The sequence below is a fragment of the Canis lupus genome, chromosome 33 (genome assembly GCF_003254725.2).
Source record: "Canis lupus dingo isolate Sandy chromosome 33, ASM325472v2, whole genome shotgun sequence".
NCBI classification, from domain to species: Eukaryota; Metazoa; Chordata; class Mammalia; order Carnivora; family Canidae; genus Canis; species Canis lupus.
In genome coordinates, this window is record NC_064275.1 from 22,835,324 (window position 1) to 22,847,972 (window position 12,649).

At 41.5% G+C, this 12,649-nt stretch overlaps 1 protein-coding gene across 10 annotated transcripts in view; it reads right to left on the minus strand.

Moving 5' to 3' along the window:
• Positions 1–220: 220 nt before the first annotated feature.
• IGSF11 (immunoglobulin superfamily member 11) overlaps positions 221–12,649 on the minus strand; it is a 197,331-nt gene continuing 184,902 nt past the window's right edge. For 8 of the 10 annotated variants that reach the window (XM_025476669.3, XM_025476639.3, XM_025476665.3 and 5 more), the window contains 3 exons: positions 4,015–4,137; positions 3,057–3,207; positions 221–1,464 (listed from right to left, as the gene is read on the minus strand). In XM_025476669.3, the coding sequence (XP_025332454.1) occupies positions 1,020–1,464; positions 3,057–3,207; positions 4,015–4,137 (719 nt within the window). In that variant the 3' untranslated portion in view covers positions 221–1,019. The remainder of the gene's footprint in view (positions 1,465–3,056; positions 3,208–4,014; positions 4,138–12,649) is intronic. The other 2 variants (XM_025476689.3, XM_025476648.3) reach the window with 1 other exon arrangement.

A 12,649-nucleotide genomic window follows, 5' to 3' on the forward strand; every position in this document is an offset into this window, starting at 1 on the left:
TGATAGGAAGGGAGCCCTGGACAGCCGGGCTCTGAGGCTGCCAAGAAGGCCCGAGTCCCTCCCACCTGCCTTCCGGCTCCTGTGCGGCCCACAGCACCCAGCTCTTTCCCTCCCACCATGGGCCTCCCGCAGGGCTCGACCAACACCATCACTGAACATGCTGTTAATAACACTCTTGTCTTTCCCAGCCCTATGCCCCTCATGTATTTTCTTTAAAAAAAAAAAAAAAAAAAACAAAAAAAAAACAATAGTTTTCTTTTAAAAAAATATTTTTCCAGGAAATAATGAACAGTAATTGTCATGGACCTGGAACAGACCCTAGAAAAACACAGACAGGCAAGAATCTGTCAATATAGCAACATTCCAAATATGAAATTCATGGTTCAGGAAGACATAAATAAATAAATATGAATGGGCTTCTCAGAGAAGTTTCTTTTGTCTTCCCCCATTTCTTATTGAATTTTGTTTGTGTAAAAAAAGTTTGGACTCTATGATACAAGAGCCAGCCCTGTTGGGACCAATATTAACCATTCATGCCCATTAAGCCCTCTAGATAAAGAGGGAACGGTGACGATCCCAGGGTTGCTCATTAATTTTCCTAAAGACAACTATGTTTTTAAATAATTTCATTATTTAAACTTCACCTGGCACTTTAGTCTCTTGAAAAATTATTAAGTTAGGCATGAATTAAAGAATAAGCCCATCCGGACTGCAGTTTGGGTTTTAAGTGTTATTCTGCTCTTATATCTTTTTCCTTGGCTTGGCACATCTTTGAGATCCAGTTTGTTTTAATAGAATGCTGGGACATCTGTAGTGGGGAAACGAGTCTTCAGGATGAAGAATTCCAGTTCATTTCGCAAATCTCACTGGCCAGGTAACAGCACTGCCTTTTCCTTTGTGCTTTTTAGTAGTATCCTTATGTAAGGAAAGTGTTTCTTTCCCAGCACTTGCTCACCCCACCCTCTCCCTGCATGGGGCATTCCACTGATTCTTTTCTGAATACTTTATCGGCTCAGGTGCTATACCAGGGACCCTGCCCGACTCTGGGCTGGCACCATGACAGGGACAGCACCAATTCGCTCGAGTGTTGCTTGACTGACGGTGTACGAGTGTGTGTGTTGAGGCCGAGGCTTCCTGCTGACTGAGCCATTGCTCCTGGACATGACTTGCGGGGGTGACCCTCTGTTGGCTGTCACTACTAGAGTCTTATGGGGAGCTGGGACCAGGTGGCTCCCATTAGCATAGATGGATGGAATATTGGCATTGCCTGAGTGGAGAGAGAAAGACTGGCGCAAGTCACTGAAGTGGTTGAATGACTCCGTGTTTCTGGGAACTTTTGGATTGTTGCTCCAGTATCGACTGTTGTAGGTATTGGAAGAGGTCAATGTGTTGTTCTCTGAGGAGGATATCTCGGTGTGAAATGCTTTGGCAGAAGAAGAACATTTAGGTGGAAGATCATCCTCTCTGAAAAGGAGGAAAATATAAAGTTGTCGTCAGGATTTACTTGGATGTCACCCTACCCTCCTGCCCAGGACTCTCTCTTCTTCTGCTAAGCCCAGTCTGTCTGTGAGATACAAACCCTCAGGATAGACCACACTACCACGAAAGCAAACATCAGTTCTGGTGGCCTCGGCTGACACTCATTCCCTTTGAGACAACGCTCAAGAAAAATGTTCCCTCAGCTTCTCAATAGCCAAGGGCAGAAAAGTTAAGGTCGCATCTCTCAGACTATACTTTCCAAAATAACTGAAAAAATGTGTGTGTATATGTATGTGCATCTGTGTGTATATAACTTTTTTTTTTCCCCTCTAAATAGGAAAATAGACCTTAAAGAAATCCACTGAGCTTGCTGCTGTAAAAAAAAACAAGCTGTGGGTGTGAGGAACTTCAAAAAATGATTAAGAGTTGACCTGACTTTATTGCACTTTTTGGGGGTCTGAGAACTCACTGTGGTGTGCTGATGAGTGATTTTTCTCAGTGATCTTATGCTGGGATGAAATCTATCCTTGCATACAGACCAAACCCTTAAGAATTACAAGAGGCTAAGAGAAGTCACTAATTTAACCTAAGCTGTTAACTAATTCATTCAACATTTATTGAGTATTGGGCATTCTACTAGATGTTTTATGTAAAAAAAAAAAAAAAAATAGACACAGCTCCTATACCCCAGAGGCCTATGGCCAAACGAGAGTGACAATCAATCCAAGAACATCTCCAAGTCTGAAAGGCTGGACAAGGGACTAGAGTCAACTTCTGTGAGGAAGTGATGCCTGGACTGGTCTTGAATCAGATCAAGGAATTTACCGAAGAGATGGATAAAAAGGGAAGTAGTTTGGTCCAGGAAGAGGGTGGAGGCTTGAGCAAAGATCCCGAGGCATGAGAGGCTACAAAATAGACTGGATCACCAGTGATCATGGATGTGGTCAGAGGACCAGGGAAGCAGGGAAGGGTCAGATCCTGAAGGGCTGTGTGGCTCATGCTAAGTAGACTGCAGTCCTTAAAGCATTCTCAACAAGGATATGATATGGTACAGTATGAGACTGAGCTCGAACTCCCCGACCCTACAATATGCCAAGAGTCAATTTTCTTTAAAGGTGATTTTCACATTATTTTCTGAAGAGGTTCATATCTTTGACCTGTTTCTCACACCAAGCCATACTGTTTGGCCTCTCTGTGCACACAGGTACGGGTATGCTCTTGTGGTGTTCCTTCTAGCTTCTATTATAAATGCCGATGTCAAACACATTTCTTTACTAAACTAACTTTTCTACTGTGGCAGCCACCTTAACCTCACCTATCTTGGGGCTATGGGAGGTGAAGGAAATTTTCATGTGTGTCCTCCTGGTTGGGCACATTTCAGACCCTCTTCCCCTTTCATGATCCAGTAAGTGACGCTGAGCAGTATCATGAGGAAAAGTGATACAACACAGAAGAAAAGATGACTTGGTAACGGTCTTGGCGATCACAGCCACTGGATTAGCAAAGAAATCTTAGCTGCCAAAATTAATAGAAATACAGACAATGACCATGTAGGACAAATTGTCTGATACACAAACCTTATTTCATTAGGAATTTCTTCTTCCTCCTCCTCTTTATTTTTGCTTCTCCAGTAAAAGAATGCCCCTAAAATTAGTGCAATGCAAAAAATGATAATAACTGCACCAGTGCCAATGGCTCCAGCTATTAGTCCAATGTTCCTGGGCTGGGCTGCAAAATATATTTAAGGTAGATTTAAAGAACAAAAAAGAGAGAGAGAGAGAGAGAAAGAGAAATAGCATACACTCATACAACTTCATAAATATGTAAGTTCACCACAGAATCTTCTTAAAATGCACAAAATTGCCTAAAGTGTTGCATTCATATAAAATTAAATCTCAGTTAACCCGTGTCCTCAGTGGCTAGGACTAACATACCGTAGGCTCACAGACACTTGCTGAATGAACGAGCATTACAGGACTCACCACTTCAGTAGAGCCACACTTAGAGCAGAACAGGCCAAAGATGCCCACCTGTGTGATCCGCCCAAAAGAACCCTGGCAATAACTATCGCCTCAGCCCAACCAGATCACTACTTATTTTAAGTGGAATTCAAATAACCCAGAATTCTCAAATAAAGAGAAAATGTCTGCACTGTTTATTTATGGCCACCTAACAATTAAGCAGATATAAAGGGATTAGGAGAAAACACAAGAAGGTCTTGCTGTGGCCATGAGACCATGGTAAGTTTCTATAATGTCTACAGCACTATGCAATCACTTGAAGACAAGTGACCAATTTGATTCTAATCATCTGGAGGAGAAAGATACTGTGTCATAAAGAAGATGTCACAGTGTGGAGGCTGAAAAGCATGCTAACACATTTATAAAACATTTCAATAATTAATAAAACCAAGAGAATTTCTATTTAATCTTCAAATGACCTAAAAACAATCCAGAGAAATTCTTCGTTTCCTGGTGTAACAAAGATCTTTGGTGTTCCAGACCCAGAGTCGACATCAGAATTGTATATACTTACGTGAAATCACCTGGAGATCCAAAAGACAGGTGCTGGTTCCGATGGCATTAGAAGCCACACACTGATACAAGCCTGAAGACAGAGCACTGATGTTCCGGATGGTGACTGTCCCCTGGATCTGGTCTGTCACAAAAATCATAATCAAGTGAGCAGTTGGGGGTGGTGGGGAGGCATTAAGAGAACCAAAGAAATCAACAGGAGACAAAATTTAAAAATAAACACTGGAGAGCCATCCATAGCCTTTGCCAAAGAGATTTCTTTGGTTCGAGAAAAGACGAAAATCACGTCACGTTAAAGACACGGAGACGTGGAGGCCGGTCCTAATTGAGTGCAATCTCACAACTTAATCTGCTGATTAGTCTGAGGTCCTAAATGTGAGTGGCCTTCCCCGAGGAAACAGACAAACTTCCTCCAGTTTGTCCTGGAGAATTTACGACCAGTAACACCAAATTTCAATTCTGAGGAAACGCGATAAATGTAAAGATGAAGCTAAAACTCATTAGACTTGATGGAGAAAATATCCACTCCGTGCTCCAGGGGTCGTTACTTCCAACGACCCTTATAACTGGAAGTCTGGATCCTTCACAAAGCAAGACACCCAGATGAGCCAGAGGTTTAGTGGAAGAAATTCCAGGACAGGAGATGGAGAGGAAGCTGGGGAGGGTGGGGGTGCCTGAGACTGCAGTGCAGGTCTGGACCCTGTGAAGGGTGGGGGTGGTGGTGAAGGAGGGCCAGGCAGGGAGCATCTCAGATTGCTGCCCAGTGTTACAGAAGACTCCATCAGGCCGATGGGGGAGGCTCTGAGCTGAAGTCACCTGGTAAAGCAGTCACAGCTTGCAGGAATAGGCCTGCGTAGCCGACCGCTGTGCTGGTCACTGGCTGGGAGCAGCCCCCGTGAAAGCAAACTGGGTGCAAAGCAGTGGCAGCTGCTGGAGGAAGCAGCTGGGACTGCCGGTCCGCCGTGTCGTAGAGGAGCAGCGCATTTTCAAGGCCACCGCGCTGATATTACCCAGAAATGTTTCAGTAGTTCATTTTTTATTAATTCATCAACATTAGCACGGATTATTTATTGCTTGTAAACAAAATGTAAATCACAGGAACAATAAACTAAGATTAATAGCTATTACCATGTGCCAAGCATTGGTTAAGCTTTTATAGTATTATCTTAATCTTTACAGTGACGCCATGAGGTATTATTATTAATCCCACTGAACAGGTAAGGAGACTGGGGCTTTAAGTGAGTAATAAGATCACACAGCTAGTTACACAAAACTGGAATTAGATGGGGGGCTGTCTTAGATCTAAGCTCTAGGCTTCCCTGCCTCCCTTCTCAATCACTCAAAATAGCTGCGAATTTAGGAGAAAGTAGAAAGCATCCTGATGGCACAAAGTCCATGTATTCCTAGGGCAACACCCGGAGCTACCCCTACCCTGGGCTGTTTTTCCAAGAAACTAACATTATCTTGTTTCTGCTGCAATCTTCGTTTCTATCTGGAGCAAAGGCGGAGGCAGAGGAAGCGAGTCAGCAAAAGCAGACCTAACCACAGCACTGCATGCATTTATTGGTTAAGTCATTTAAGAAGTAAATATTTATTGAGTACCTTTCTGGAATTAACTTAAGTAAACAAGCCAAGGAAAGGACATTTTTTTCCTTGCTTTTGTTTTTGTTTTTTAATGGGAAATTTAAAGGGTCAAATCCAATATTAGATGGGCATCTTGCTTATTCAGAACATGACGCTTGAAGAATTTGGACGTCTGAATTGTATTGGACACACCAAGTCAACATATTTGGTGGTTACTTTGTTTATACCTGTGTTATTATTTCCTTTTCCTTAACAAACAAAAAAAACCAAAAAACTTTGAGGGCTACCGATGTGCGAGAGCCTTTCAGTGAATTCACTCAGTAGTTGGGCCAGCCTGGGAGGAAAGTGTTTTCTCCTCCTGTGTTTTCTACTTGATTTGCCAGGCCTTCATTAAACCATTAAACACCCCTCTTATGTGCACTTCAGCACCGTGTATTATCTAGTGCTGGCATTTAACACCATTTGTTGACATTTTTTGCCTGTCTCATTAAAAGATGGGCCTGGTGGGAGTGGCAGGGCGCCTGGGTGGCTCAGGTGATTGTTTGATTCTTGATTTTGGTTCGGGTCATGATCACAGGGTCTTGAGATCTGTGTTCAGCAGGGAGTCTGCTTGAGATTCTCTCTCTCCCTCTGCCCCTCTCCAGCATTCTTTTCCTCTCTTAAAAAAAAAAAAGAAAAAAGAAAAAGAAAAGTAAAAAAAAGGAAGAAGGGGCTGAGTTTGTCTTGTTCATCACTGCATCATCAACCATAGAAATTACCTGGCACACAGGAAAGTGCTCAGTAAATAAAGGAGCTCCCCTCTCTTTAGGGTCTACTGTGTACCATATGAGCTGTACTGAGTTTTACATAGGTATCATTTAATTGTCAAAATCCTAGGTTTTATTTAGGGAACAAACTGAGGGATGTGTAAAATAAGTGAAGGGAATCAAAGACCACACTTATTATGATCAGCACTGGGCGCTGTGTGGAAGTGTTGAACCACTGTATTGTACACCTGAAACTAATATAACACTGTTAACTATACTGGAATTCAGATAAAAAAAAAAAAACTAAAAAAGCAAAACAAAACTCCTAGGTTTCCATACTTTTCAAAGGTGAAAAGGCTCAGAGAGGCTACACAATTTGTTCAAGATTACACAGTATAGAAGTAGCAGCAATCTATAAAATCAGGTCTAGCCATGTCCGAAGCTTATAGGCATCAAACGTGTGCTTGACGTTCTAGTAAGGCATTTTACACCACAACACTGTGTAGGGTCCACCTACAGGATATTTCCTAACCATGCAATGCTCCACTGCTGCTAGTATTAAACTAAGCCATCTGCCCACCTCCCTCTTCAATACATTACCAGATGTCCCCGTGCAAGAAGACCATAATCTCTGGGCAACTCACCCCACCGTTCCACACACTGTGGTGCTGTTTTCCTAAGCCCTGAAATTCTAGGAATTTGATCAGCTCACACCAAACCAGTAATTTTGTTGACATTTTCATAGAGATAACTTGGGAGACTTTTAACAGCTGAACTAAGCACCATTCTGGCATGTAGAAAGAGGTAAACTTTAAAGATTCTTGCTTTAAAGGGCTATTTTTAAAAGATGAAGTCACCGTTCTGCATCTCTCTAGACACAGAGACCACGGGCAGACTGATAGAACGAAGTATTCCTAACCCTGGTTGACGTACCACGCTAGGGCTAACTCACAATGGAAGCAGGGAAGGAGGCACATTGGTGAGAGAGGATTAGCCACAAGCAGGACAGGGCTGTTCTCAGGCTCAAGGCAAAGAGCAGACGGGAGCCCCGTCTGCTAGCAAGCACAGGGCTCTTTCTCAAGTGAAAAAGGACTAATTCTTCAGCTCAATCTGTCACTTCACTTGGCCTGCTCTGGTGCAGAAGTAATTTGTTGAACTGAAGTTAGAAAGCAAATGTTCTTACGATCTTCTTTAAGGATAGGTAAAGTCCAACCATGTGCAACCACAGTTTGGAAAGCACGCGTGCCATCCCAGCCCACCGCGTCAGCTCCCAGCCACACTGGATCCCACACCAACCACGCAGCTGGATGCTGGATTAGGATGCCCTTCAGAATCACAGGGAAATAAATGTAAGTGTCCATGTCCACGTCCATCCATTCTCCTTAGGCCCAGAACCGTATTTCTGACTGCCTGAGGGATGCTACACTAAGAGCTGGTGTTCTAGGCTTAGACCACCTGGGCTGGGTCTGCCCTACCAACTACCAGCGAATTTCCTCATGGGTAACACAGAGCTACCAGCATATCATGGGTTGCTGTGGGGACAAAATGAGGTAATTCATGCCACAGGCATAGTACAGTGCCTGGTAAAGCGTCCATGGAGGAATTCCATCCTGGCATCACTTGGGGAATTTATATGTTTTTCTGAGTCATATGAAAAATCAGTTAAGAAACTGGGAAAATGTCAGATGTCTCCAAATCCCCAACAGATATTAATACTCAGGATCTGAGGTTGAGAGATAAGAATTCCTAAGTCAAGAATTATTCTATACTTTTATATGATTTAAGTACTTTGGAATAATAAGTGGCCATAATAATAAACAGTCAGTCATTTCTTATATGAAAGTTTCAGAAGTGGGTAGCCCGGGTGGCTCAGCGGTTTAGCGCCGCTTTTAGCCCAGGGCGTGATCCTGGAGACCTGGGATTGAGTCCCGCGTCGGGCTCCCTGCATGGAGTCTGCTTGTGTTTCTGCCTCCCTCTCTCTCTCTCAATCTCTCATGAATAAATAAATAATTTTTCTTTTTTTTTTTAAAGGGCAGCCCGATGCCTAAGCGGTTTAGCACCATCTTCAGCCCAAGGCGTGATCCTGGAGACCCAGGATCAAGTCCCATGTCGGGCTCCCTGCATGGAGCCTGCTTCTCCCTCTGCCTGTGTCTCTGCCTCTCTCTCTCTCTCTGCCTCTCTCTCTGTGTTTCTCATGAATAAAATAAAATCTTAAAAAAGTTTCAGAAGTATCCTGAATCATAGAAAAAAATAATAATGAATACACAGTTTGTTATTTGAACCAATTCTGACAAAATTATATATTCTAATAGTATGTAAAAAATTATCTCAACCTGATATATTTGATAATAAATAGTAAAAAAAGGGGGGGAACAATATCACAAAATAAAGCCAAATTAAAATTGATTTTAAAATTCAAAAATAATATTATAAATACTTAATATTTAAGCTGTCATTCTAAAAAAAATTTAAAACACTGTGTAGCATCAAGTTTTCTATCCAATAATCTTGATTTTTTTTTCTCATCACCAATTTTCCAGACATGGAAAATTTTATTTCATTTTTGTATTTATATTCAGTGAATTGAGGTGTAGATGAAGAATAGACAGGGAAAGACTCTGTCCCCATTAAGAGAGTATCCAAAGTATACATTAGTCGCACATTAGAATATGTGCTGCCTCCTATTAGCCTTTTTTAAAAATATTTGTAAATGTATATTTATTTTATTTTTTAAAGATTTTTTATTTATTTATTCATGAGAGACAGAGAGAGGCAGAGACGCAGGCAGAGGGAGAAACAGGCTCCATGCAGGGAGCCTGATGTGGGACTCAACGTGGGACTCAAACCCGGGTCTTCAGGATCACGCCCTGGGCTAAAGGCAGTGCTAAACTGCTGAGCCACCCGAGCTGCCCTCCTATTAGCTTTTTAAATTTAATAATGAAAATATTTTGTTTGTTTGCTTTTGCTCTGCTTTGGCTTTACCACCGAAACAGATACAGCTTTTGCCAATTCAGATTTTAAATTCATTTCTGATTTCATGTCAGTGTATTTCCAAACCAACATTCCTCATCTCTTTTTCTTTGCATTTCTGCTACTGAAGTATTTGCAAAGAACTGAAGTCTACAGCAAACATTCAAACACTGGAAAATAATGTTGGACATTGGTGGGCAATATCTGAATAATGTAGTATTTGGAACCCGCAGTATTAACATTACATGGAATCACACATCATAATTACCAAGCTAAGGACTTTCTTTGCTTTTAAAACTTGTTATTTCCCAGAATACCACTCACACAGCATGTATAAAATATACTATGTATATAAACTTACTAATATTTACTTGCAAGAGTGACTCGCCATTAGCGGTAGACTGGGACACAAACACACACTTACAACACGGCCAACAGCTGCAAGGAAGATGGGTTAGATCGTGACTGCTTCTCTCCTACTCACTTCTGTCCATGTTCCCAGAAATGCTGACTCTGAGTGTTCTTGCTTTTAATTTGACATCTGTAGATTCTTTGGAATCAACATGTCTCTATGTTGACAGTTAAGCTTTAATTCTCAAAGGAGAATGGTATTTAGTGCTCAAGAAATGCTACCTGTTATCATTATTTCAGCTCCCAGAGGACCACTCACTCACTCCTTCAGCAAATCTCTAAGTATTCCTTCTCTGAGTTAATACAGTTGTTATTGATTCAATGGGCCTACGACAGAAATCTGAGCTGACTCTGACTCTTCTCTGAGCCCTGTGTGTTGTTGATTTTTGTCTTCAGTGTCTTCTCCTGAATCCCACCCCCCACATCTCCCCGTCCCTTCTCCATCCCCGTCACAAGGGCCTCATTTCTGGCCCTCTTCATTCCTTGATGGAGCTATTACCAAAGTCTCCCATCTCTGGCCAGGCTATCATTCTCACACCCTGACTGCTGCAGCTGCTTCTAAAATGCAGATCTGGATAACTTTTCTTGCTTTATAAATGCCTGGGAACACCCACAGTCTCAAAGACAACCTCCACACTCCCTGAATGCTATACCTTTCACAATGTGGACCTGAACCTTCCAACCTCCTCTCTAGCCAAACCTTCACGAATCTTTGTCAGCTTCATCGCTTTTCTCACACTTAAAAGCATCAAACTTTTACATGTGCAAGACTTTGCATGCATGGCTCCCTCTACTAATAATAACCCCTTTTCCCTAGTAAAATTTCTACTCATCCTTTAAGATCCTTTTCTGTTCAGGAAACTCTTTCCCTATATAGTTCTTCCTAGATTCTTTGGGAAATAAAGGTTAATAGTAAACATTTTTATAGCATCCAACACTCAGTAGTACTACAATTACCTCTCTATCTCTGTCTCCCTCACTGGACAGTGAGCTCTAGAATAAAGATACGTCTCTATCTTCCTATCTCTCTACTTTCCCAAACACACTACACTGAAGTAGTTGCACAAAGTAAGGGTTGTGTCTTAGTTGCACAAAATAAGGGTTGTGTCTTTGTGTGTACAGATGCACACAGACACACATGTATGTATAGAATGGACAACTGTATAAACAAATCAATATGGTTGTGACGATTGCTGGTATTTACTTTTTAAAGAGGGAAGACTGAACATTGCATAGGACTTGCTTCTTTATGTCAGAGGACAAAAACAAAAAGGAAAAATTTGCCTTCACTGAGAATAGTATCTTGATAAGGAGGAAATAAGCAGCTATTTATTCAGCAACTGAAGTGGGTAAAAACTTTTTTTTTTTTTCTACCCATGAAAGAATTATGGAAACACTCACTGGGAAGGGACTCAGCAGTGTCAATTCAAGGAGAATCAGATTCCTGAGGCTCCAGACGTGACAAAAGAATAGGAGTGCTTTCTATGTAGCCCCTGGGCAAACTTGATCATCTCTCTGGGCCTCAGGCTTCGCCCTGGGACATGACAGTGGTGGACTACAGTGATGTTTGAGACACTCTCCTGCTCCATCTATGACCTCCATACTAAGTTCTGCAGAGTTCTCAACAAGCAGCAAACAGGAGGGTTAATCATCTCTCTTCACTGTATTAAATTATGAAAGGATGAGGACAACAGAGGATTTCTTGGGAACAATGAAGGGAAAAAGGCATGATTTAAAAAAATGAAACCAACACTGCAATAATCAGTAAATAGTATGGAAAGGTAAAAGAAGCTTGGTAGGGATCCCTGGGTGGCGCAGCGGTTTGGCGCCTGCCTTTGGCCCGGGGCGCGATCCTGGAGACCCGGGATCGAATCCCACATCGGGCTCCCGGTGCATGGAGCCTGCTTCTCCCTCTGCCTGTGTCTCTGCCTCTCTCTCTCTCTGTGACTATCATAAATAAATAAAAAAATTAAAAAAAAAGATTAAAAAAAAAAAGAAGCTTGGTAGAAAAAACATACAATATTAGAAATTAACTGAACTACATCTATTATCACAATTAATATAAATGGATCTAATCAAAGAACAAAGTCTCAGATTGTAGACTGAACACCAAATTAAATCCAAACATAAGCTGCTTACAAGCAAAACACCTAAAACATAAAATATGAAAACCTGAAAATAAGTAAACCATAAAATAGAAACATACTAGCAAGAATTAACCCAGGAAACCTACTATAGGAATTTTAATAACAATTAAAATAACGTAAAAATGCATACTAAACATAGAAAAATCAGGGAGATATAATACCCCATAAGCACCTAATGACACAGGCTGATTAGAGTGGGTTAAAAAAAATCAGTATAAATGCAGGGACAAACTGACAAATCCACAATCCAATCCAAATTGTGACAAATCACAATCCTACTGTGTGATTTTTTTTTTAAGATTTTATTTATTTAGGGCAGCCCCGGTGGCTCAGCGGCTTAGTGTCGCCTTCAGCCAGGGGAGTGGTCCTGGAGATCGGAGATCGAGTCCCACGTTGGGCTCCCTGCATGGAGCCTGCTTCTCCCTCTTCCTGTGTCTTTGCCTCTCTTTCTCTCATGAATAAATAAATAAAATCTTTTTTTTTTTTTTTAAAGGGACTTGATCCTGAGCCAAAGGCAGATGTTTAACCACTGACGAACCCAGGGGTCCCCTTACTGTGTAATTTTTGAACACATCTCTCTCATAAAATAACTGAAAAAGATAAAATATTGGTAAAGATACAGAATATTTGAATAATAAAATTAGCAAGTTTCTCATTCTATATACAGGCATACCTTATCGAAGTATACTTCACAAGTAACTGCATTTTTTTTAGGTACTGATAGTTTGTGGCAACCTTGGACTGAAAGTCTATTGGTGCCATTTTCCAAGAGCATCTG